This window comes from Lepisosteus platostomus, chromosome 4 (assembly GCF_059453375.1).
Source record: "Lepisosteus platostomus isolate fLepPlt1 chromosome 4, fLepPlt1.hap1, whole genome shotgun sequence".
In the NCBI taxonomy this organism is placed as follows: Eukaryota; Metazoa; Chordata; class Actinopteri; order Semionotiformes; family Lepisosteidae; genus Lepisosteus; species Lepisosteus platostomus.
Window position 1 is genome coordinate 38,565,016 of NC_142614.1, and position 25,864 is coordinate 38,590,879.

General features: G+C 37.4%; 1 protein-coding gene across 2 annotated transcripts in view; it reads left to right on the forward strand.

Moving 5' to 3' along the window:
* fras1 (Fraser extracellular matrix complex subunit 1) overlaps positions 1-25,864 on the forward strand; it is a 367,570-nt gene that overhangs the window by 84,388 nt on the left and 257,318 nt on the right. For both annotated transcript variants that reach the window (XR_015935951.1, XM_088629471.1), the window contains exons 3-6: positions 2,153-2,260; positions 13,326-13,418; positions 15,285-15,444; positions 22,821-22,954. Coding sequence is in view for 1 of the 2 variants with exons in the window: in XM_088629471.1 (XP_088485597.1) it covers positions 2,153-2,260; positions 13,326-13,418; positions 15,285-15,444; positions 22,821-22,954 (495 nt within the window). In the remaining variant the exon portion in view is untranslated. The remainder of the gene's footprint in view (positions 1-2,152; positions 2,261-13,325; positions 13,419-15,284; positions 15,445-22,820; positions 22,955-25,864) is intronic.

Here is a 25,864-nt window from a genome sequence, read left to right on the forward strand (position 1 = left end):
CCAAGCGGTGCACGGCCAGCCGAATGCTGCCAAGCAGTGACCTCACCGCTGGAGGGCACCTGCCACCCTCGGCGCAGCACCCCGTCCCTCACCTCCAAGGCCTCCCAAAGTGCACAGAGTGCCTTACAGACTCCGGGTAGGGGCAAGCTTATCTCACCATACTGAGAGTCAGCTCTGGCACGCTCGCCCCGACACCTGCGGCTCCGGCAGGCCCAGGCGACGCCCACCGCTGCCACCTCTGCTTCCCGCTCCGCTCATCCAACACACCCCGGACACCTCCCGCCCCGCCCACCGCGAAACTGATTCATTCCCCCTGCCCCACCAACTCTCGCCGGCCCAAGTCAAGGCAACCACCCACCTGCTGCAACCAGTCCAACCCTAGGATACGGTCCTCATGGACTGGGGCAAGGTAGAAAGGGTGTTTCACCCTCGCAGCCCCAAAGTGCATGGTGAGTGCCCTGGGGGTCCGGCTACCTTGGTGCCCAGTAGGATACCAGGCCGCAGCAGGGTGATGGTCGAACCGGCGTCGACGAGGGCCTGGCAGGGTCTGCCCTCTATGAGGCAGGGAAGAAATAAGCCCCGGCTCTGGCCAACCCTTCCCACGGCAGCAGGTGGGGTGAAGCGCTCCTTCTGGCTTTCCGGAGTGGGGGTAGTGTCTCTCAAGGGCGGCCGTCCCTGTCGTTTCACGACAGCCTCCGGAGTCCCCGGGGCTCCAGCGCCCGGTACTCCCGTGCGATGTGTCCCCTCTCCCCACAGCGGTGGCAGATGACCAGCAGTCGTCGTTCCCCCAGCATCGCCACGCTGGGCGTCTCCTCCTCCCAATCTGATTCCCCATGCACCCCTCCGTTGGTGCCCACTGGTCTCCCCGAATACGGCATCAGCCTGCTCAGCCAGAGCCAGGGCCTGCTCCAAGAGGACGCAGTGAATAGCGACTAATAAGTCTGTCTTTCTGTGGGGGGAAGGGAATCTGATCTGATCTGCAAACCTCAAACAGAGCTGTTCAACCGGTTTTTGTCGGGCACCTCAAGTGTCAGGTGTAAGCGATAAATATATTTAGCTGAAAAGCTGTACAACGCAAGACATTTCATTACTCTAGGTTTCGTGAAAAAGCACATTGTGCTGCTGTAATACAGTTTAAAATAATTAAAAGTCTGAACAGTATCAGTTTATGTATGGGTTGTAATTTAAAAAAAGTCAAGAACCGCACTCAAAATGCAATTTAGCGCTTTCTGGCAAGAGGAGACACCCAAATTAATAATGTAACATGCTACTGTTTGTGCATGAACATAGTTACTGTATACTGTTATTTCTTTAGATACGCGATTCCATGTTTTTCTTTAATCCCTGGCGGGACCGGGCATCCATAAGAATCAAGTTATAGGTTTCATTGCGCTTTGACAGAAACCAAATTATATCGTTATTAATTTCTTTAGATACGCGATTCCACATTATATTCCCTATTAATCAAATTCTAAAAGTATGCTTGATGACTCCAGTATCAAGCTTATTCATAGAAAAGCTTAAAACTGCCACTTTTTATACACGTTATTTCACGTTAGTTAAAGACTGCGATGCTTAAAATGTTTAGGGAGAAATGGAATACTGGTGTGTATTGTATATTGTAAGTCTAGGCCAGGCTAGAATTTAATTGAGTAAATAATTCCATATCATGTATAACTTTAAAGGACTGGCTCCCCATTAAGGGTGTACCTTGCGTCTGTTGCTTTCCAGAATAGACTCTGGCTCCCCTGCAACCCTGAATTGGAAGAAGCATTTAGAAATTGGGTTGATGGATGGGTGGATGATGAAGTCAGTGGTGTGCAAATACTTTGCCTGATTAAAATGTAAAAGGGGAGTTTAAAATAAAATATATTCACTTTGTGAAAGTGATCCTGTGGTGACAGCATTATTCATTTACCCAATTAAATCAATTAGTAATGTACATTAATTTAGTATTTTGGAAATTAAAATTATACCCAGTGTAAAGTGGTGTTCAGATGGTGAATTTCGTATTATAAATGACTAGGATTATGGTTTACTTTCAGAGATGAAAAGTGTGCACAATTTTAGAAGGCATATTTTCTGTGTAGTGGGTATTGCAATCCTGTCCCTTAAACTATAATGACCCATTGTTTTGTTGATGTTTCTGCAGAATAATACATTGTGGAAGCCTGATTCTTGCCAAGACTGCAGCTGTCTCAATGATATTGTGATTTGCAAGATGGCTCGCTGCCAAAATCCAGAGTGCGATTTTCTGAAGGTAATATGTTGTATTGAAACTACAATTATCTGAATTTAATTTCTTCCTCCCTACCAACCAGAATATTTGACTCTCCAGGCAACATGTACTAATTTTGTCAATTGTTGGATCGAATAAGTAATTATGTAATAATTGAACTGTATTACCATGTTAAATATTATACTTAAAAACAGTTTGAAACATAATGCATAATCATTACCTTTTGTCTTCTACTCCACTGACGTACTGATGCAACCACTGAGATTGAGCATTAAAACTTATTTCCACAGTAAGATAACTTCTCTGTGCTGCAGCGTAATTCTTTACACTGCCCAAAGAATCTTCACTGGTCAAAGAAGATCGATTAGTTAGTGAAAACAATGGAAAGGTTCGGTAAAATAAAATTAGGTTTCTGAACATCGTTAGCAATATTTATTAATGAAAATAAATATATTTATGTTGCTGGTAGTAGTAGCATATTCTTCACTTTCATAAACATCTGCATTCTTTAACTCGGTCACTTGTGGTTATTTTGGAAACATTTTGACATGTTTGTTTTAATTAAATTTTTTGCTCTTGTGATTCTTTTAGTGTAAAATGAAGTACATGTAGTTTAACTTGTTCAAACCGAGTGATGCTTTGGCTTAGTGGTAGATTTGTGACCTGTCAGCTAGAAGGCCCTGGGTTAGATTCATGCCCAGTGCACCTGTTATACATTTAACAAATTTAGACTCTTTCTCTAATTGTAAAAAATAAGAAATAATATGTATATGTACATTTCTAGCATTTTATGTCACAGTATGTTAAATGCAAAAATAATATTAATATTAAAAAATAACATTAATGAGTTAGCAACATGTGAATACTGTCACTGTCTACCAATCAGACCAACAAGGCTGCTCTCTATGTTGTTTGGAGAGAGTAAAAGAATGCAAAGATGCCCTTTAACAGAAATCACAATTGAGATTTTAATGTGCATTTTTGGTTTTAAATTCTAATCCTTAAAGCCTGTATGTATAAAATATTTTTATAATTAAAACCTAAAATATGAAAGCGGTATTAATTAGACAAATCAAAAACATTTAAGATGAGTGATGTTTGGAAACAATGTGTTCACATCTTTCTCCTCCCCCTTCTTCCCCCTATGTTGATGACAACAGTTGGACCCCATGCTGAGTGAGAAGTGTGGAAAATGGATAAGGGGTACAATTAATGAAATGTGCAAAACGAGGGATTTGATATAATGAGAAATTCAGTGTATATTCTTAAGCATGAATATACATTTGCTGGTCTACTGAGAGGCATTTATTAATTTTGAAAATAATTTTAATTTTAAAGGGAACAGGAAGTGTATGCCTCACCAAGCAAAACAATGTATTTTTTAATTAGGTGTGTGAGCCAAATACAATACCATGTAAACTATGTTTTTGACTCTCTACACATTAAGTTTCTATTTATGATATGATAGATTAATTTTTTAGATCAAGTTAATTCATATTAAAATGATTAAGGGAGGTTACAGAGTTAAAGAAATCCATGAAATAACATTTGCGGTTTTTCATTGATCAAATATTACAGCTGTTCTTGCAGACTATCATCATCTAGATGCAATTATTTACACTTAATATTTTCCTAACCATACAGTATCTAATAGTTTGATGCCTGCTAGGTTGTACAGGTTAACATCAGTTGGTGGGGAGCCAGGAACTAACTGATTGCTCACAGATGCTGTATTATCTTCAGAATGCCAATTCCTCCAAAACCCACTGGGCAACTTACTGGTGTCTATATCACAAGTCCCTATGCTGTTTGGCTGTGGTAACTTCTAAGTGGGTCCTGCCCAGTGCTAGTGATTTGCTAGTTGTCTGTTGTCACAAGTGCATGTGCAGAAGGAATAACCCCCATTTTTAAAAGTTTATTCAAAAAAGCATAGGAGAGTTTCATAGGAATATTAAGAGGTCAGGAGTATTGCATGTTGTTTGCAGAGATCTAACTACAGTACCAGTTTATGCTACTCCAGACTTTCAGTACAGGATAAAATGATAAGAACGTTTTTTTGTTTCTTACACTACTGTTACTTATTATAAAAGAGGGGCAACTACAGAAAAACAATGTATTTTAAAAAGAAATGATTATAATCTGAATAAACACGTAAAAACCACAGTTGTAATTTCTGTTTAAGGGCATCTTTAAGTTACCTTACTGTCAGGTGGTCAAAAGACTGGTATAAATAGTTTTAGTTCAATTCCTGGGGTGCTATCTGTGTAAAAATTGCATGTTCTCTATGTGTATGTGTTGGTTTCCTCCATGTACTCCCACAGCTCAAAGACATATAGGTAGGCTTCTATGTAAATTGGTGTGAGTGTCTGTGTGCCCTGACTGTCATGAGTGTACCCCACCTTAATAATAATAATAATTAATTGCTTACACTTATATAGCACTTTTCTGGACACTCCACTCAAAGTGCTTTACAGGTAATGGGGACTCCCCTCCACCACCACCAATGGCACTTGGCCTTGGCACTCATTGCTTGTGGGAGGGTGGAGTGGGAGGCTTGGCAGCACGATTGAAAGGATGATTAATTCAGTGTGAAACACTATGTAATAATTTCTGAAATTTAAGGAGAGAAATCCAGATTTGTAATTAAAAGCTGATATACAGATGCAGCCATTCAAAACAAGTAGGGTACGCTGCAGTATAACGCGGTGGGGGTGTTGCATCAAAATGCGGTATAACCCGGTAGGACGTGGTATAACGCGTCATTTCGTGTCATACCGGAAATTGCCATATGTAAATTCGATTATGTTAATAGTATCTGGAATCACCTTGTAAAACTGCCAGGAGGAGCTAATAAAGCTTAACCTCTCATGTACAGCATTTGAGCTTTTAAATTTAAACTGTGTATTACCGCATGTTAATCATAATTCATTAAAAAGTTGGTATATTTTATGAAAGCAAGATTGCTCAGTTGGGCAAAAGTACACAACCTACCTTTATCATAAATATTTTAATTATGCGGAAATGTCTTATGCATCAAAGTCTTTACCGAAGATCTTACTAAAAGTATTAATAATGAATGACCCTGGACAAGCTGTAATCTCAAAGTATTATAATTATAATAATAATTGCTTACACTTATATAGCGCTTTTCTAGACACTCCACTCAAAGCGCTTTACAGGTAATGGGGACTCCCCTCCACCACCACCAATGTGCAGCATCCACCTGGATGATTACCCTGGTCCACATTCTTTGTAACCGTCTTTGTAAACGAAAATACTATATTTTTTCATTGACAAAAAGTAACACCATAGCATTTCATTGATCCGATCACACATTCGTTTCCAATCATACAAGCTAAGTCACAGCCACAAGTAACTAACTAACAAGGACAGGACATTAGCTAGCCAATATGATAAAGGCATAAATTACTTTTTTAGTTTATTTCTTTAGCACATTAATTTGAATGTTTCCAATCCCTAGTAAAATTGTCCAATCCCTAGTTCGTCAGGCATTTTCTTTTTCGCTGTGGGAGCGCTCCTACAGGTCCTGGTCTCAGTGCCTTCTAGGATATAACGCCAGCGATTTATTGTTAAAATTGGGTTTCATATAACGCCGCAGCGAACTCTCGTTTTTATGTCCACTATAACAGACAATCTCCCTTGCTTTTAACCGAGCGTTTCATAATTTCTAAGAATGAAAATGATTTAAGCTATGCAACACTTATTATTCAACGAGAACTCAAAATATCACAAGGATCCTCAAGAGCGCAACAAAGACAGCAGAAAAAGATATCGGATACATGAGAATCCAAGCTTTTTTATCTACGCTAAGAAGTAGTCTTTAAAATTTCTATACAACACAGTGAAGTCACAATTCCGGGGTGTGCGTATTAGAGAATATAGCACGGCTTCGAATGTTTCAGAAAAATCTGATTGGCTGACACATGTAAGACTTTGATGCTTAAAATGTTTAGGGAGAAAGTGGAATACTGGTGTGTATTTTTTGTTTAAAATACCCATACCAGCCATATACAGTTTGTAACGTAGGGATTTCTATATTTATGTCTTTATTTAGTGGTTACATTAGTGACAAAGCCTAATCTTTTAGCTTCAGTAACGCGTATGCCGTGTGGCAGACATGTTTGTTTTAGGTTTTGCTTGTTCACATATCTCCCCTTTTTATAAAATGAGATGGTTGAAAACTGTTGTTTCATCAGTGAAAAGTACATCATGAAATGCCTCTCCCTGTTCAATCCATTGGAAAAAAGAAAAGCATAAAGCGTCTGATGGTCATAAACTATATTAATTTAGGAACAGCATCAGAGATATGTTTTTAACTGCACTGCATCGGAGAGAATACCATAGCAAGTTTTTTTTTTACTCCCTCGCGGAAATGGGCTTCCATAAGAATCAGTATAGCTTCTGGGAAATACATTTTTCCTGCATTTAAGTTTAACTTGTTCAGAGCGCCCTACATTACAAACTCCAAGCATTTCATTTTGAGCTGAAGATCCTCACACCTGAAGAAGGATTCACAGCTGAAACGTTGCAGGCTGACGCGGCTACCCACCAAAGTAAATGTATTGCATTAAATGTTTAAATTATTACATCTAGTTTTTAATTTCTTTTTTTTAAATTAAAAAAATCCTTTGCCCAGCCTAAGAGGGGGGGTCGGCTCTCATTGAGAATATACACAAAGCAATGAAATCTTTAAAGTAGATGGTCAGGTGTTTCGCAAACGTAGGCATAGTATGTAACTCAGGCTTTATGAACTCACACCTGGGATTCGATTAATAAGGGTTATTAATTATTAGAGTTCTTAAAGCCTGAATTCCGTACTATGCCTATGTCAGCGAAACACCTTTGCTAGTTAATGCTACTTCATATTCTCGGGCGTAATTTTTTTAGGCAAAAACCAGGCTAACAGGCTTGTTTTGTGATCTTCCTAAGATTGTTAAGCGCAGTGTCAAAATGTTTCCATATGAAAGTATTCATATGAAAGGCAGTGACGTCTCTGTCCTGAGGCGTATGTGTGTGGCAGATCTGTGATGTGGTTGAGTGTGAATTGTGGTGAGCCTCTGATTGGGGGAAAAAAAACCTACTGATCTGTTCTACATACCAGAAAGACAACAGAATATGATTTTTTCTATTCGAAACATGTATTTTAAACGTTTAATTAAGAAGTAAAAACCTTACAGTGTACACAGATTTCTAAGCTGATCAGGAGGACGAAAAATTCGTTTCACGCATAAAAAGTGGTTATTAACTATCGAAACCTGTTTCGTGCAATGTCTAAGCAGGAACACATCATTATATCTTATATATGAAAAATACATAATATATCTTATATATGAAAAAGCCTTTCAAACTCCAATTACCCAGACTGTAAGCATGGGAATAAAGCTTTGTTTGATTTCTGAAACCCTTTCTTTATGTTCCGTTTTCATTCAGGTAAGGGTCAACTATATACACAATACTGCTGACAGCAGGAAAATTCCTATATGTTACTCAGCAGAGTCTTAAAAACAGCACCCATAGTGTTTAAACCGATTTTTTTTTACACAGAAGACTTGACAGCTTCGTGTTGTGAATCTGTTTTTCTAAGAAAACATATCAGTGGGGGAAGCTGGACTTTCCCTTATTCTACTTTGAAAATACCTGTGAAACCGGTTATTTAAAACATTGTAGATTGTACGCTGGCGTGGCAGGCAAGAACTTTACCAGTGAAATAAAGCATTGCTCTGGTTGAACAGCCAAAATTTAATAGTCAGATTCAAAGACATTAAGGAAACAGGAACAGTAAATTGAAATAACATTAAACTTAAAAAACAAGTCAGACAAGCAGTGTCAGCAGAGAAACAAACATCAGTGTGAGTCAATGGTAGTGGCAAAGTTCAGTAATCTGACAACTTGTGGGAAGGAACTGTCTCTGAATCTGGAGGTATATGCCTTTATGCTCCTATAATGCTTACCAGAGGAAAGGGGAGAGAAAAGTGAGAAACCAGAATTATTGTTATCCTTAGCAAGACTTTCAGCCTTCCTGAGACAGCAAGTGTTAAAAATATTCACAATGGAGGGGAGCTGTTCTCCAATAATGGACTGAGCTGAACTGATCACCCCCTGTAATGCCTTTCGGTCAAACTACGAGCTGCTGAGAACCACACTGTAACAAGCTAAACAAAAACTGGTACAGAATTACAGAAAAACACTCAATAAACAGCATACTATAAATCAATTTGCTTGTTGTAGCAAAAGCATGGTTTCCTTAAAATCCCTTTTATAGTGCATACTTGCAATATATAGTTTAGTGTGATTTCATGTACAGTATGCAGCCATCAGTCATTCAGGTCACTTCTGGTCTCTTTTTTTGCTTTTATTTATGGTTTGTCTTTTGTATAATATACAGTGAAAACCTAAAATAAAATTGTTTTCTAATTGTTATTAAAACACAATTACTAATAATTCTGTATGCGAAATTCAAAATTAAAAAATCTGCTAGTGTTACTGTACTGTATGACTAGAGTAGGAAAACAAATGTTTTTTTCCAACTTAGGAATGTAGCAAAAGTTAGATCATTTCTGTCTGTGTGATTCTGAGAAATTGATACATGCATTTGTTACTGGCAGACTTGATTACTGTAATGCTCTTTATACTGGATTGCCTAAAAAATGTATTGATAGATAAAATGCTAGTGCAAAATGCAGCAGCAAGAATTTTAACTAAAACTGAAAGAGTGAGATCATATAACTCCTGTGCTGGCTAAACTGCATTGGTTATCTGTTGCTTTTAGAACTGATTTGATTTAAAGGTTCTCTTCCTTGTTTTCAAAGCTTAGCACCAGAATGTATCTTACAGAATGAATATCAAACTATACCCCGGGCCATCTTCTTAGATCCTCAGGTGCAAGTCTACTGAATATTCCAAAGGTTAAGCATAAGATTATTGGAGAGACAGCCTTTTGCTACTACACACCCAACTGTGGAATAGTATTCCTAAAAATATTAGGGAGGCTGGCTCTGTGTATATTTTTAAATGGCAGCTTAAAACATATTTGTTTTACTCTTTTAATTGATTTTCTTATATGATTTTAATTATATTTGTGTTTTTGTATGGTTATAGGAATAAACGAATGGGTTCATACACATTTTTATTATTAAAAGAAGCTGCCTGGCTGTGGATACACAGCACATTAAAGATTCACTGTGCCACTGGCAGTTTTACAGAGTAGTGAAGTCCTCAGCATCAGATTATTTGAAGAAATTTAAAGGTGTACCACAGCATGTTTCTTTAAAATTGAATTAAAATGTAACTTAAACACCCATCAAAGGATATGGCTTTTATATTTAATGTAAAATCTGTTTTCAACATAATGCTCCCATAAGCATAATGCTAAAAACAGAATATTGGTTTAAACAACATTTTGTGGAAGATACCTTACTATTCATTGTTTTACCCTTTATTTATCATTAAATCTATTTTAAAGTAGTTCAAGGTTTATTCCATGCTGAAAAGAGAAGAGAGAAAACACAACGTTTCGGCTGTGAAGCCTTCTTCAGGTGTGAGGGTCTTCGGCTCAAAATGAAATGCTTGGAGGTTTATTCCATGCTGAAAAGAGTAGAAAAAAATCACTGTGGAGCCTTCTTCAGGTGTATCCTATATTTTTTGTTCTTATATTTTAAAAACAATATATCTTTGTGGTAGGTGGCACAGTGGTTGGGGAGTTGGGGCCATGGGTTTAAAACTGGACTTGGGTGCTGTCTGCACTGAGTTTGTATGTTCTCCCTGTGATCGCCACGTGCTCCAGTTTCCTAACGAAATCCATAGACCTACTGTTAACATTGTCAACATGGTATTGGAGAGTGGCGACACTTTGCATGTTGCCCCTTGTCTGTATGTCTTTGTCTGTTTCATGTAGGCTTTTTGTTATCTAGTCTACCTTTTCAGCAATTATTTATGATCAACGAGTGCTTGTGGAGATTAGATCGAGAATCATTGACTTAAAAACAGATATATCCTATTTGAATCTAATCTAAATAAACTCTCATGGGTGCCTCTGCGTACGGACCTCCCTCCTGACTCACTCTGGCGAATGAGACAGACACAGAAGCACCATAGATGGGGAGACCTTCAAGTGAGACTGAAATGCCACGGCTACTGGACGAATACTCGTGGCCTAGTGTTCTCTTGGCCAATGTGTAATTTGTGGAGAACAGGAGGCATGAGCTAAGAGGAAGGTTAAGTCATCAACAAGGTGTCAAGGATTGCTATATTCTCTGCTATTCTCACAGAGACCTGGTTGACCCGCAATACTCATGACTCAGCCGTTCAGGTTGACAGATTCTCCACCTATCGTATGTCAGGCTGAAGTCAGGGCAACTTTCAGATGGGTGAACCGGCCTAGGCAGCATTCCTGATGGGTCCTTAAGTCCTCTGCAGTTTTTACGTATATTTTAAATCTTTCGCTTTTACAATGTTTTACAATCTGCCCTTCCTGTGTGATTTAAGGAAAACCACCATTATACCAGTGCCGAAGAAAAATACTGCAACCTGTTTTAATGATTACAGGCTAGTTGCGCTCAGATCTACCATAATGAAATCCTATGAAAGGCTGGTCATCAGGCATATAAACTTAATGGTACCCGAGTCTTGTGACTCTTCATGCTGCCTTGTTTCATTTGGATGATAGACACAAACGTCAGAGTGCTATTCATTGTCTACAGCTCTGCATTTAACATTGTATTTCCATTAAGACAACTCATCAAGCTTAATGATCTTGATATCACCAGAATCTCTGCTCCAGGATTCTGGATTTTCTGACTGGTAGACCACAGGCTTTGAGGGTCGATGAAAAGCTTTCTTCCATGCTGACTGTAAATATACTGATGTAGTCATTCTGAATGTGTGGTAAAACCTGTAATGCGATACAGATGCTGCACTTTACCATGCCATGTGATTCACTGGCCAAAATGATCGACAGGTGCCACTTGTGGTGCATTAAATGTTAGTGAAATGATTGCTAGTTTAATCTCTCTACTGTGCATGTTTAAATTAACTTAATTTAGGATATTAATAGGAAATTAATTTTAAATAAGAATTTTACAACTGAACTGCTGTTATTATTTCAGTAAAAACCTGTGTACTTTTTAGAATTTTCAAAATGTTTCCAAAATATCCACAAGTGATATTTTTAACTGCTGAAATTTCTTTAGTTACACGATTCCACTACCATCTACTGTAAGTACATTAGGTATATATTATGTATGAGACCGTATGGCTTTAAGCCACTACAGTACAGTATGTGTAAAGTATATTTTTCATAATCAAAATTTAAAGTTAAATTATCCTGATTACTCATTGCTAACATTTTCATTAAGGCACAATATAGATTATCTCAATGCGGATATAAGCCTTAAAGAAGCACATCGGTTCACAACAAGTCACACTAGAATAATAAAACTATTTTTCATATTTTGAACTGAGTAATGTTCTTTTTGTAAAAAATCACTATTCTCTTTTTTAAATTAATTTAAAATACTGTATACATAGTTTAAAATTAATTAAAGTCTAATCACTATACAACTTAAATTCTATAATTGGAAAAAGATTGTCCCCCAGCATTGACTGGGATTTGAAACCAGGCATTTTCTAGAGAAAGCCCAAATGCTTCCATGCGCTATGTTAAGCTTCACCGCTCCACCTGGCAGTTTTACAAAGTAGTGCAGTCATTAAAACATTTTTTAAAAAGGTGCAGTATCCCGCAGCACGCGCACTGCAATGTACTGCATTATCTGCCGTGCATTCTGAATGGCTGGATCTGTAGGGGCCCCCCGGGACCTTGTGTGCTTAGCTCCCTGCTGTCTTTCTTGTTTACCCAAGATTGTGTGGCCACAGCTCCAACTCCATCTACAAATATACTGATGACACTTCCATCATTAGTTGAATCACCAGTAATAATGAAATGGCCTACAAGGATGAGGACAGGAACCTGGTGGAGCTTTGCCCTCAGCATTGGAAAAACTTGGTTGTGGATTTTAGAAAGCAGGCTGGGGACCACACCCTTATTCATCAATAGGTTGGCTGTAGAGATAGTTAGCAGCTTCAAGTTCCTGGGTACCTTCATTACTAAATATTAAACGTGGTCACAGCATATAGTGGATAGAAAAAGTATACACACCCTTATTGAAATTGCAGGGTGTACACTTATGCAACCAGAGTGTTGTAGGTTTTTTAATTTCAATTACTTTTCCTAATAATGATCTATTAATGAGCTACAAAGAAGGCTCAATAGTGCCTTTACTTCCTCAGACAGTTGAAAATTTGGTCTATCTTCAACTATTCTTACTACATTTTACAGGTACGCTATTGAGAGTGTTCAACACATGGTATTACAGTGTGGTTTCTCAGCAGCTCGTAGTTTGACTGAAAGGCATTACAGGGGGTGATCAAGTGAGCCCGGTCCATTATTGGAGAACAGCTCCCCTCCATTGTGAATATTTTTAACACTTGCTGTCTCAGGAAGGCTGAAAGTCTTGCTAAGGATAACAGTTCTGGTTTCTCACTTTTCTATCCCCTTTCCTCTGGTAAGCATTATAGGAGCATAAAGGCATGTACCTCCAGATTCAGAGACAGTTCCTTCCCACAATCTGTCAGATTACTGAACTTTGCCACTACCATTGACTCACACTGATGTTTGTTTCTCTTCTGACACTGCCTGTCTGACTTGTTTTTTTAAGTTTTATGTTATTTAACTTTGTTGTTGTTACTGTTGCTATTTCCTTAATGTCTTTGTATCTGAGCATTCATGCAAATAAGCATTTCATTGCACTTGTACATGTGAGTGACAAATAAACTATACTGTTAGGTTAATTGACTTCTGTGAAAATTGTCCCTGGTGTGAGAGTATGCATGTCTGTGTGTGCCCTGCAGTGGACTGTCCGGTCCAGAGTGTATGCTGCTTTGTGCCTGTTGCTCCCTGGGATAGGCTTTGGTTCCCCTGTGGCCCCAAATTGAAGTAGTTAGCAAATGAATGGGTTCATTGTCGTATTTTGAACAGTCTCACCCAAGACCTTTTTTTTCTGATGCTTAGGGGGAACAGCTCAGAGTGCCTCCAAATAAATGTTGCCCTGAGTGTGACCTACAGACCCAAGGGTTTTGTCAATATGAAGGACAGATCTATGGGGTAAGATGAATGCTCTTCTTAACATATGATAATAACAGAGAGAAATAATATAAAATTGACATAGCTTTTTATCATTACTTTAAAAAGTCTGATATCTCTAACATGTTATTATTGATGTATTGATCAGTCAGGTTTTGTACCAAATAGACTTTTAAGTGATAACGTTAGACATACATTTAATGTGATTGAGCATTCTCAAAAAAGAAAGGAGCAAGTATTACTGTTACTGTTACTGTTAAGATGAGGAGAAAGCCTTTGATAGGGTTTTATGGCCATCTATATTTGAGACTTGCAGAAAATTTAACTTTGACTGTTTTCAGTTGGCTTCAAATTATATATAGTGCACTCAGAGCTAGAGTAAGAGTTAATGGAACACTGTAAGATTATATTAGTCTTTTATTAGATAACTCTTTAAAACATATTTATTATTTAATATTATAACTATTTTGAAAAAAAATGTATTCAGAATACTGTATAAGTATAGGTTACTGTCTGTAAAAATAAGCAGATAAAACAGGATTTAATATATTTAAGGGAAATAAAGACTAACCCAGATCTTAAACGAAATACTTTTTACATGATACTTTGAAGTTATGGGCAGATAGAGGACTGATTAGGTATCATCAAATAATTCCCGATAAAGGGGTAGATTCATTTGAGAATTTATGTAAAAGATATAACCTCCTAAAGTCTCTGTTTTTAAAATATTTGCAAATTAGAAGTTATATTACAAAGATTACAAAGAAGAGTATTAAGAAAACATTTAATGAAATTCATCCTTTGATTCAGTCTATAGCAAATACATATGATAAGTTACATGTTAAGAATGTGTTGGGTCAATTAAGTCATTTGTTGGGAGATAAATTAAAAGTAGGATAAATTAAAAGTTATTGCCAAATGGGAAAATGAGTTACAAGTAGAATCACATGTTGGGAATGATATTTCTCAGAATACTTTTAAGACAGCTAATTCTTGGTTTTAGAGGGAATATGCACAAAATATTCAGATTAGATTTTTTAAAACACCTATAATACAAACTAAATATAATAGAACAAAAACAAACTGCTTGTTGGATAAATTGTGTGACTAAAGCTCCTCATACACATATTTTATATACCTGCCCTGTTTTCAAAGGATTATTTTTAAATGTCAACTCTATGCCCAGTGAACTTCATGGAAGAACTCCACATATCTTGTTTCCTGAAATAGATAAGTGTCTCATTAGAATATTAAGAAAAAAACATTTTAAAGCTAATAAAAAATGCTTAATTTGATTTGAGGTGCTTAAACCCCAAGCACCTCATATCAGTAAACAGACCAAAACAATTAGTGAAGTCTTTAAAATAGAATGGATAGATTAAGGAATCAGAATAAGCTTTTTGAAAATTGAAGAAAATTAGAATGAGTAATATTGTGCGAAGTGATATTATGTGAAATAATGAAAGATAAAGATAATAATTGTTTAATTAAATGATTATTTTATTAAAGTAAATTAAGTTTGATCGTTCAAAAACAAAGGACATTCTTTAAGAAATATAAATATGAAATGAAATGTATATATGAATATATTTTTTGCGGATGTTTTGATTATGTATTATTATTTATGTAAACTGCTTTATTTGGAGGGGGTGTGGTGGAGCGGTTAAGGGGAATCTTTTTTGTGGGTGCATATCCTGTTTTTTATCTTTGGACAATTGTAAAATATAAAATTAAAAAAAGGAATGCAGTGTGAAGCATTATGTGTTAAAAGATCTCAAAATGATATGATGCAGTTGTCAACTGAGTTTGTAATGTAAAGAAAATAGAATGTTTTTAGCACATCAGTAAAGGAAGCATCTGCTGTTTCCCTTTTTGACTTTGTCACAGCATGATAGTCAGTGGTCCATCTCCAAGTGCACAGTGTGTTTGTGTTCTCACGGAAAAGTTGAGTGTAGCCCAAAGTCCTGTCCTCTTCTTCATTGTGGGAGAGAAGAAACTCAACTCATATCCTCAGGAGACTGCTGCCCTAAATGTGTGCGAAATGGAGGTGAGACATTTTTTTCTTAATATATATTTTCTCTGTTAATCCTGAAGAAATTGCATTTTTGCACCCGACAATCCTGAATATATGAAAATTAAATATTTTCAATAATTATAACTTTAGTGTGTGCGGGGAATATGCTAGTAATACCAGCATTGAAGACAGATACATTTTAACATGCAAAGGTTTATTCTGTGTCATTAGTCAATATAAAGATATAAGAAACAAAAATGGACACAACAGTGTAATGTCAATAAACAGGGCACTGGGCCTCCTTGTGCAGCCAGTGAGGCTTGTACAGATGCAGCCAATCAAAATGAGCGGGGTATGCTGCGGTACAACGCGGTGGGCGTGTCGCATTAAAATGTGTCATAACACGTATGTCATGTCATACCGTGCCCTACCGTATGCAAATAAGATTATGTTAATAGTATCCAGAATCACCTTGTAAAACCGCCAGGTGGAGCTAATAAAGTTTAACCTCTCATGTACAGCATTTGAGCTGTCACCAGAAAACAATCGGTTTCGAATCCAGATCACTGCTGAGAGACAATCTTTATTCAATTAAGAATTTAAGTTGTATACTATTCAGACTTTTAAATTTAAACTGTGTATTACAGCATTTTAATCATTATACATTAAAAAGTTGGTATATTTTATGAAAGCAGGATTGCTAAGTTGGACAAAAGTACACAACCTACCACCTTTATCATAAATATTTCAATTATGCAGAAATATTTTATGCATCAAAGTCTTTACCGAAGATATAACTAATAGTATTAATAATAAATGACCGTGGACAAGCTGTAAACTCGATCACGTATTCATTTCCAATCATACAAAGTAAGTCTTGAGAATCTACGATTCACCATGCCTTTCACATGCTCATAAACTATATTAATTTAGGAACAGAAACATATTATGTAATGTGTTTATTGCTGGTCTTGGTAGTTTAAAGAAAAATACACACCAGTATTCCATTTCTCCCTAAACATTTTAAGCATCTTCTTACATGTGGTTATTTCGGAAACGTGCTCCTTCTGACCATATTATTGTACTTTTATATACTTTGTGAAAAGTGATTGTTTCAACCTTTTCTGCGAATATGTTCATTATCGCAGTAAACAAAAGCATACTTTTAGAATTTGATTAATAGGAAATATAATGTGGAGTCACGTATCTAAATAAATATCTATATCCATGTACTGTTGCACTATTGATATGTGTATGGCTGTTTCAGTAGTTGTCACATGACTTGCCTTGGTGGCGTGATAGCTTAAGTGACTGATTTATAACCATGAGGTCGGGTGTTCAAACCCAGCTGTCGCCATGACAGCTGTAGGAGGTTTCGTGACAGTTTATTTTAACAAATAAACATTTCTTTGAAAAACTAAAATAGCAAATATTATTGCCATTATATTGACATTTTTTATATTTCTAAATATCACAACATGTTCATACTGTATGTACACAGCGGTACGGCAGGGTGTAGGGCGCAAATCCACGTGAGCCCGAAAGCCCTACATTAATATTATGCATTCGCCTGGCGCTGTGCGGTTTTCGCATCTCTCTCTCTCTCCCCCCCTCTAACCCCACCGGGAGTGCTGCCTGTGCCGAATTTCACTACACTGTCTGAGTCTCTGTGCCTACATTGTTTGTAAACAAACTGGTTTCACAGGTATTTTCAAAGTAGAACAGGGCAAGTCTTCCAATGAAAGAGACACTCCACCTTCCCCCACGGACACATGTTTTCTTAGAAAGACAGATTCACAACGCACAGCTGTGTCAGTCTTCTGTGTAAAAAAAATCAGTTTGAACCATGGGTGCTGTTTTTATGATGCTGTATAGGAATAAAGTATAGGAATTTTCCTGCTGTCAGCAGTATCGTGTATATAGTTGACTCTTACCTGAATGAAAACAGGAGATAAGGAAAGGGTTTCAGAAATCAAACAAAGCTTTATTCCTGTGCTTACAGTCTGGGTAATTGGAGGCTACGCTGTTATGTTTCCTATGGTGATATACAGGTTTTTCGCACGAAGCCATATTGAGCAGTATTTCTCGCATTGTGAGCATATGTACACAGCGATCCCCTCGGGTTCCAGTTAGTGCATAATTACGCATCGATGAAAAACCGGAGGTTTAAAAAAAGATAATTAGCTCACTGATAGTTTTATGTGGAGGCTGTGAACATTTTCACAAGTCGTGGTCTTTAAAATGCATTTGGTTTGAAGGCTTTCTGTGTTTCCCTTCCGAAGATATGAAAAAACGAATATACTAGCATGGTTAAATAAAAGGCTTAAAAACGACATAGTGAAGGCTGTGAAAACGGTCACAATGTACTTTGTGCACACAGCAGGTGTTTTCGTAACTGTAGGAGGTTTCGTGAAAAAGCTATAGGCGTGCCAATATCATTTTCGAACTTCAAGCTAACTTTACCCTAGTGTGGGCATCGCATTGTTATCTCATTCACCTGCTAATTTGTTTTACACCACGGGAAGACAGGAGAATGTGATTGTACTGTATCTGTACGGAAGTGTTTAAAATGTATAATTAAATTTTTTTTAAAACTTGCAGCTTACTCAAAGATTCTAAGATGATCACGAGGAAGTGTATTGCATGTCTATTGGTCTAACAAAAACTACAGTATGCTTAAGAGTTGTTAAACCGGGTTTTATTTTTCGGCACAGCCAGCTGGCACGAACCACACAGACACCAGCTAGCCTGCTAGAGCGCCACAATTCACACTCAACCACATAACAGATCACAGATGTATGAGATATTGCTGTTTGATCTTTTATCTGAGCTTTAATAGAGAGCTTATCTCTATTAATACGCTGGGCAAACGTTCTGAGGTTGAATTCTTCCAGGACCGGGGGTACCTTTGAAGTGGAGACAACGGCACCGAAAATTTTTGGTGCGCCCTCTCGTTAAAGCCCTGGTCAAATGTGAAGACAGTACGTACAGTTATAATTCAAACTGAATTAAAAACTACACATCCCAGTTACCATGGTGGTGCTTGTGATCATTGCGTTTAACCAACAAAACAGGGCGAAAATCAGTCACATGACTTTGGGGCTGAGTTTCGAATCAGCAACAAAGCGAAATCTACACGATAGGCTACTTCAAACTATCAGTTACATGACTGTGTATATCGCTTAAGCCACTCCTATTTGGCATTTTAGTTATGGAGGCGGGAAGATCACCATCTTTAACCGTTCCATGTCCAAATCACAGTAGATAGAGACACTTACAAAAAGTTAATCCCAGCTACAATACATATATATTTTTGTGGTAAGAGGGAGCAAAACATCAGTATTTACTCCTAGTAATTAGTGTACGATTTATAGTTGAAATGTGAGCCTAAATATAAAGTTAAAATCTCGACAAAGCAATGTAGGAAAGTCGCACACAGAAATACACAGAGAAAATAAATCCTTTCTGACATCTCAAGGTCTCCAAAACAACAAGAAAAACAGCATTTTCAGAGAGCAATTACACTGTTTATGTAGAATAAGTGATTAGATTTATGAGCAATCTAATTTCTTATTCGTTTAAAACAGTGAAATGTCAGCTGCAAAAGATTGCACCAGAGACAGCACTATCTCTGCCTGTCATAGACGTTCAAGAAAGGGTGAATGTACATTTCAAGTACAATAATTCAGTGATCAATAATAACAGTTGTAGGACAAGAAACAAAAGGTAGTGAAAACTTTAGCTCTTTGAAGCTTAAACTAAAATTCAGTCTACAAATTAAGGCAAATTAAAATTTAGGATGTTAAAGTGCTAAATCAAAACTTGATATTAAATTCATTTTTCATGTTTATTATTCCTCATTGGGCTATTTGCAATTTTACTGGGTTGACTAAACAAGTTGCATATAATACAGTAAATGTGTATATCACCCTTTCCAGCTTTTATTTAGACATGATCACAATGCATATTCTCCTCCATTCAGTAGAAATCAGCAGCCAGTATACTTTATGGATGATTTTCTAACGTTCATTTATGGAAGGTTTTACAATATACAAGTACTACCAGATACACTTCCATTAAAGTATGTTTATGTAAGGCATTTTAGTGTTATTCTTTTCACAACGTGCCTCATCTTCAGACTCAATGGATGAATCAGTTACCACAAAAGCAAACAGCAATCTGTCGCTTGCTTTTAAATGTACTTTTAAAGTGTCCTACTTAGGAGCATTTGAAGTACATTTTTGTAGTAAAAAAATGTTTGATCTCCTACAGTGATCTCTTATAGGAATAGAGCCTGTAGTTTCCTGCTCCTAGGCAGAAGACTTTTATGGTGACACAACCCAATAAATCATTAACAGTTGAAATAAAAAAAATACTTATTATTTAAATTATCTTATTTTACATTACATAAAACATTGTCAATGCAGATTCTCATTGCACACTTCAGTCTATGGTGCTTGTGGTCAGACATCATTGGCACCATTCTAAACATAATGCTACTCATCATGTGTCATTTTCTCCCCCATCTTATACCATTGCAGTCTATAACTCTTTCGACGTCACAGTTGTCCTCCCAGTGGCATTTCGAACCATTTAACCAGATAACTCCTTGTCCAGCTGCTAAGGTTGAAGGGACACCCTGTTTTCGGCAGGATCTGGGTGGAACAATATATCTTTCATTTCTTAATGATCAGTTTCAGCATGCTGAGAGGGATATTTGGTGTCTTTAATTTTTTTTAAAGGAATTTAGTGACACACCATGGAACCAATGGAACTTGGGTGAATTTTGAATATGATTTTTTAAACAGGTTTGGTTTTTGATACTTGAAAGTAGCTTTTCTGCCCATTTATTAATTGAGAGCAATTAGACTAGTTAGAGCTTGAAAGAAAGCTAGGCTTCTTTTTGTAGGTGGTGTACTTCACCATGTAAATAAAAGCACTGTTTCTTACCATTCAGCTGGGTCTGTTTGTGTCTGTCATTCAGGCTCTGTCTGTTTCTCTGAGCCCTGCTTAGTAAAGGATACCTGCTGGTGCCTGATAATCCTAATGGTCTTGCAATTTTCAGTGTCTTGGTTAGCTGTATACCTTAGATCAGAGTTTCCCAACCTATTGCAGCTCGCAGTCCTCATGACCGAACATAAAAACGTATGCGGTCCATACAAGGATCAGGCCGTCCTCACTGTTTTAAAACGGGCTAGCGCTATACCTCAGCAGTATCCTAATCGACACCGGTAATCAGAAAAAATACTCATATACAAGCTACAAACATGGCTTTACAAAGACCATTTATTGATTACAGAAGGAGTCCAATCAGCACCTCATAAAATATATATATAAAATAAATTAAAAGAAAAACAAATTGTAAAAACTAAGGCACCAGTACAGCTCTTTCTTTCTTTATCGTGAGCCTTGTCAAAAACAAAACAGAACGGGCTGAATCAAAATGAACTGAACATTTTTCCAGAAGTGCGGGGTAGCCTTGTGTGCCAATGAACGTATGAAGACGTTAAGAAACAAAAGTGTGCACAATAATCAGAACAATTATAAAACAGAAGTAGATGTTAACTCCCCATCTGTTTATATTCAACACATAGATTTTCCAGTGGACACATGAATACACAGTCACTCAATAGCCTACAACTAGCCTGGCAGTAAACACATGCACCTTCTTTCTGGCTCACTTAGTGAGAGGGCTGGTGCTGTTTGACACATACCAAATGCTGGATGTCGTGCTACAGAGAAGAAAGTTGCAAGAGGTCTGGCTCAACATTAAGCTTACTCCTGTGTTTGGTCTTTACTGCCACCAGCGCAGAAAATCCAGTTTCACAAAGATACGCTGTTGGAAACGGCATCAAAAATCTCACTGCTTTGTCTGAACATTTAGGATACTCCGAAGTAACATGAAGCCAAAAATTTAAGAATTTCTTTGAAAAAATCAATTTTAAAGCATTGTGGCAGGATAGGACCTCAAGGCCGTCTTGCTCCTTTGCGCTCAAACTGGCGAGGGCCACTTCACATTGGTTTACAAAATGATTTTCAATCCTGCTGAACCGTACATCTGGAGCTGGGAAGTAGTCGCGCAGTTGGGTCCTCAAACTTTGCAGGTGCTCTGTAATTAACTTTGTGTTAGAGGCTGGTAGCTGCTTTTGTTCTTTTGTTAGAAAGTCTGACAAATTTTCAAAGGAGTTGTAGTTTGAGTGGTTGATATGTTTGGTGCACATTTCCAGTTCCTTTATTGTGGCTTCTGTTTTACTTTGGATGTGAAAAATTATCACTGCTTTACCTTGAAGAATTTGCTAACACTTCGGAACACACAACACACAGCGGCAGCGGCTCCTTTTCAGTTCCCATGCATGTAAAACCTAGAGCTAGGTACTCACTGCTGTATTGGATTTTGGGTTTGGATTTATCAGTAGGAGACACTGAAGCAGTTTGTTTGTAGATGGGCCTTCCTGTGTGTCTTTCCTCAAACGAGAACCTAACGAAAGCCACTTATCCTTGATATGAAGGGTAATTAGGCAGTTATACTACATTCTGCATGAGCTTTCTTGTCATATCACATATAGGGACACTAAATGGAGGTCAAGCAGCATGCTAAGCTATAATATCTATAAAATACTTTTGTTATTAATATAATTATGTTATGTTATATATTTATGACTTACAATTACAGCAATCATTTGATGGCCCCCCTGCAGTAAGGAGCCACAGCCCACAGGTTGAAAACCACTGCCTGAGATTTTTACATTTGTTAGTCATGGTGTAATTAAAAAAAATGAAATAAGATATAAATTATACTGATGCATAACAGTAGAAGGTTTTTTACACCATACCACTAGGGAGGTTAAAGTAAAGATTACAACTGTCACTGAGCCAGACAGAGAATCCGCAAGTGAGAAGGTATGATAGATTTTTAGGCTAAAAAGAAAAATCAACTTGATATTCCACTAGAAACTTAACATAAACATGTTACTGAAGTAAGTTCTTCAGTTTCTTACCAAGTTTATCTTTAAGTCTAAATTTGTTCTGGATTGAAAGTGTGCTCTTTAATCTAATGTAAATTGTTTCTACCAGGACAACAACAACTGGGTTAACAAGTTGGTGCCTGTTAACTCTATGGATGATATCAGTTACCTCAGAAAAACAGCAAACTTGTCAGTAGGAGTGTTCCAGACAATAGAGTCTCCAATAACCACCACTTCTCTTTTTGGATTTCTAGAGATGAAGGTGTCCTGACCTAAGATTTCATGTTTGATTCCATTTCCTGGAGTGGGGCAGATTTGTTTGATGATCGAATTAGCTAATTCCAATTTTGTGGTCACACAGTTATAGCTCTGTTAATGGAACTGACCTGTGGTAAAGTCTATCACTCTGATAACTGTTCTCATTACTTATTGTTTCTCCTACAGTGTCTTGCTCCTTTGAAGGTCAGGAGTACAAGGATGGGATGGAGTGGCAGCCCAGACCCTGCTCCAAGTGCTCTTGTAGGAATGGTGAAACAATATGCTACATTATTGAATGTCAGGCTCTGATATGCAAGCCTGTAAGTAACCTTTCATTCAGGATCAATGGCATTTTTATTTTAAAAATGGCTAGAGGAAGTTTTTAGTGCACACTACTGTATATAGAGTGTATATTAAGTAAATCTGTATATTATTCTTCTTTAGCCTGAAGTCATTGCATAATCACTTTTGTAATAATTCTCTGTATTTTAAGTTACATTTGTGGCTAAGGTAAGTGCAATTACTATTTTTAATACATATGGGTTAACACAAAATAAGTAAGGGTAAGTGTTTTCATTCATACAAATCAATTTTCACACTTTTTTCATTTATGTGCCATAGTCCTATTTGGAAGACCAGATAGATGTAGAGAAGCTAGCACTTATGTACTTTTCTTTTTTCCAATTAAAAGAATATTCTGAAGCCACAAATTTATGTAATTCTTAAACTCATTGTCAGCAGGTCTTACCATGGCAAGTTGAAGGGAATTTATCACTGTTTTTATGGCTTACCTTTCAAAATTGTACCTTATGCCTAATATTCTTAATGTACCTTCAGTTTATTAATGTGCTTTTCTGTAGTCAAGGTATTAGGTACAATGTTGAATGTTTAAACAATTAAGTGAAAGAATCTGTATCAGAATATGCTTCTATTTTTTTATGAAGGAAGAATGGTTATTATAATATTCTAGACAAAAAAACTGACATAAGTAATCTCACAGTGTTTAAATGATGTGGTCAGTGTGGCTTTGTTTTGAAAAATCTTGTTTTACTTTGAAACTCAGTATTAGTATTCTTTTTACCCTGTTGCCTACACTATCATTGCTTAGATACAATGCTATGAAAAAGTTAGTACACCCCATGTAAAGGTGTGTTTTTCATCATATTTCTATGTATGGGTATTTGGTCTTCATTTCAACAATATTGATGGATAAAGGTGATCTAATTTAACAAATAACAATTAAAATTATTCTTTCCAATCATTTATTCAACAAAAAAAGTCAGAAATGAAATTGTCTGCTTTGGCAAAAATAAGTACACCCCTAGCTTCAATAGCTTTGGCAGAAATCACTTCTTGTAGGCGTTTCTTGTAATTGTCTATCGGTCTCCTATATCGGACTTGGAAAAAAATTTGCCCACTCCTCCTTACAGAACTCCTTCAACTGTGTGATGTTTGATGGCTTTCTTGCATGTAATAATAATAATAATAATAATAATAATAATAATAATAATAATAATAATAAAAAACTTTATTTTATATAGCGCCTTTAAAGGTGACTTCTCAAAGCGCTTTACAGGATGACAATAACAATAAATAAGAAGACTACAACAATAATTAAGAAGATTTCACAAGATAGGACACAATTATATTTACAACAATACAACAATAACAATAGAGGAGACCGTGGAAGGTGGTATTAAGAAGAGCAGAGGGGTGAAGAATGGAACCAGTTAAGTAAAGGCTTTTCTGAAGAAGAAGGTTTTGAGTCTGGATTTGAAGGAGTTTAGAGAAGATGACTCTCTAATATCCTTGGGCAAAGAGTTCCAAAGCTTGGGGGCATAGCAGTAGAAGGCCCTGTCACCCATACAATGAAGACGGGCTTGGGGGACAGTAAGGAGGGCAGAATTTGAAGAGCAGAGGTTGCGAGGTGGGGAGTAGGGCGATAAAAGTTCAGACAGGTATTAAGGTGCCAAGCCATGTAAAGCCTTATAGATGAGCATGAGGATTTTAAAGTCTACGTGGAATGTGACCGGAAGCCAGTGCAAGCCAGTGCAAGGACTCCAAGGACAGGATAGGAGTAATGTGAACACTTGCACTAGACCTGGTCAGGATTCTGGCTGCTGAATTTTGGACATACTGCAGCTTGTTCAGAGTAGATTTAGATACCCCAGGGAGTAGAGCATTGCAGTAGTCGATTCGAGAGAATACAAATATGTTGATCAGCTTTTCAGCCACAGTTAATGATAGCATAGGGCGTAGTCTTGCGATATTTCTAAGGTGAAAAAAAAGATGTTTTGACAGTATGCTGTACATGTGGGTCGAATGTTAAGCCAGAATCGAATATAACCCCAAGGTTTTTTAATTTTGATTGAAGCTCAAGTACAGAGCCATCTACAGACAGGGTTACAGGAGTGGCTTTACGAAGTTGATGGGGGGTACCAATAAGCATGACTTCAGTCTTGTCACAGTTAAGATGAAGGAAGTTTTGAGTCATCCAAATTTTTATGTCAGAGATGCAATTAGATAGAATAGAGACAGCCACATCAGTGTTGGGTTTGGTATGGATGTATACTTGAGTATCGTCAGCGTAAAAATGAAAGCTGAGGCCATGTGATCTTAAAAGCTGACCAAGTGGGAACATGTAAATGCTGAAGAGCAAGGGGCCCAGTATTGAGCCCTGGGGGACACCAGACTTGACAAGACCAATTTCAGACCTTTACCCATTGAGAGAGACAAAGTGACAGCGATCAGTGAGGTAAGACTTAAACCATTTGAGGGCAGTGTCAGAGACTCCAAACACAGTCTGCCCTCTTCATGTACTGCCCTCTTCAAGTCCCCCACAGCATTTCTATGGGGTTAAGATCTGGGCTTTGACTTAACCCTCCATTTCTTCTTTTCGAGCCATTCTTTTGAGCTTTTGAGGATTTGCTCGAGTGTTTAGGGTCATTGTATTGTTGCAAGGTACACTTACGGTTCAGCTTCAGCTTTTTGACAGATGACCTCACATTCTCCTCAAGTGCTCCCTGGTACATTGTGGATTCCATGATTGACTCTATGATGGCAAGCTGGCCAGGCCCTGAGACAGAAAAGCAGCCACAAGCCATAATGCTTCCACAAACACCATACTTTACAGTTTTTGTGGTCAAAGGCAGTTTTTGGTTTTCGCCAAACATGACATTTGGCATTGTGGCCAAACAGCTCTACATTTGTCTCATCCGTCCAGAGCACAA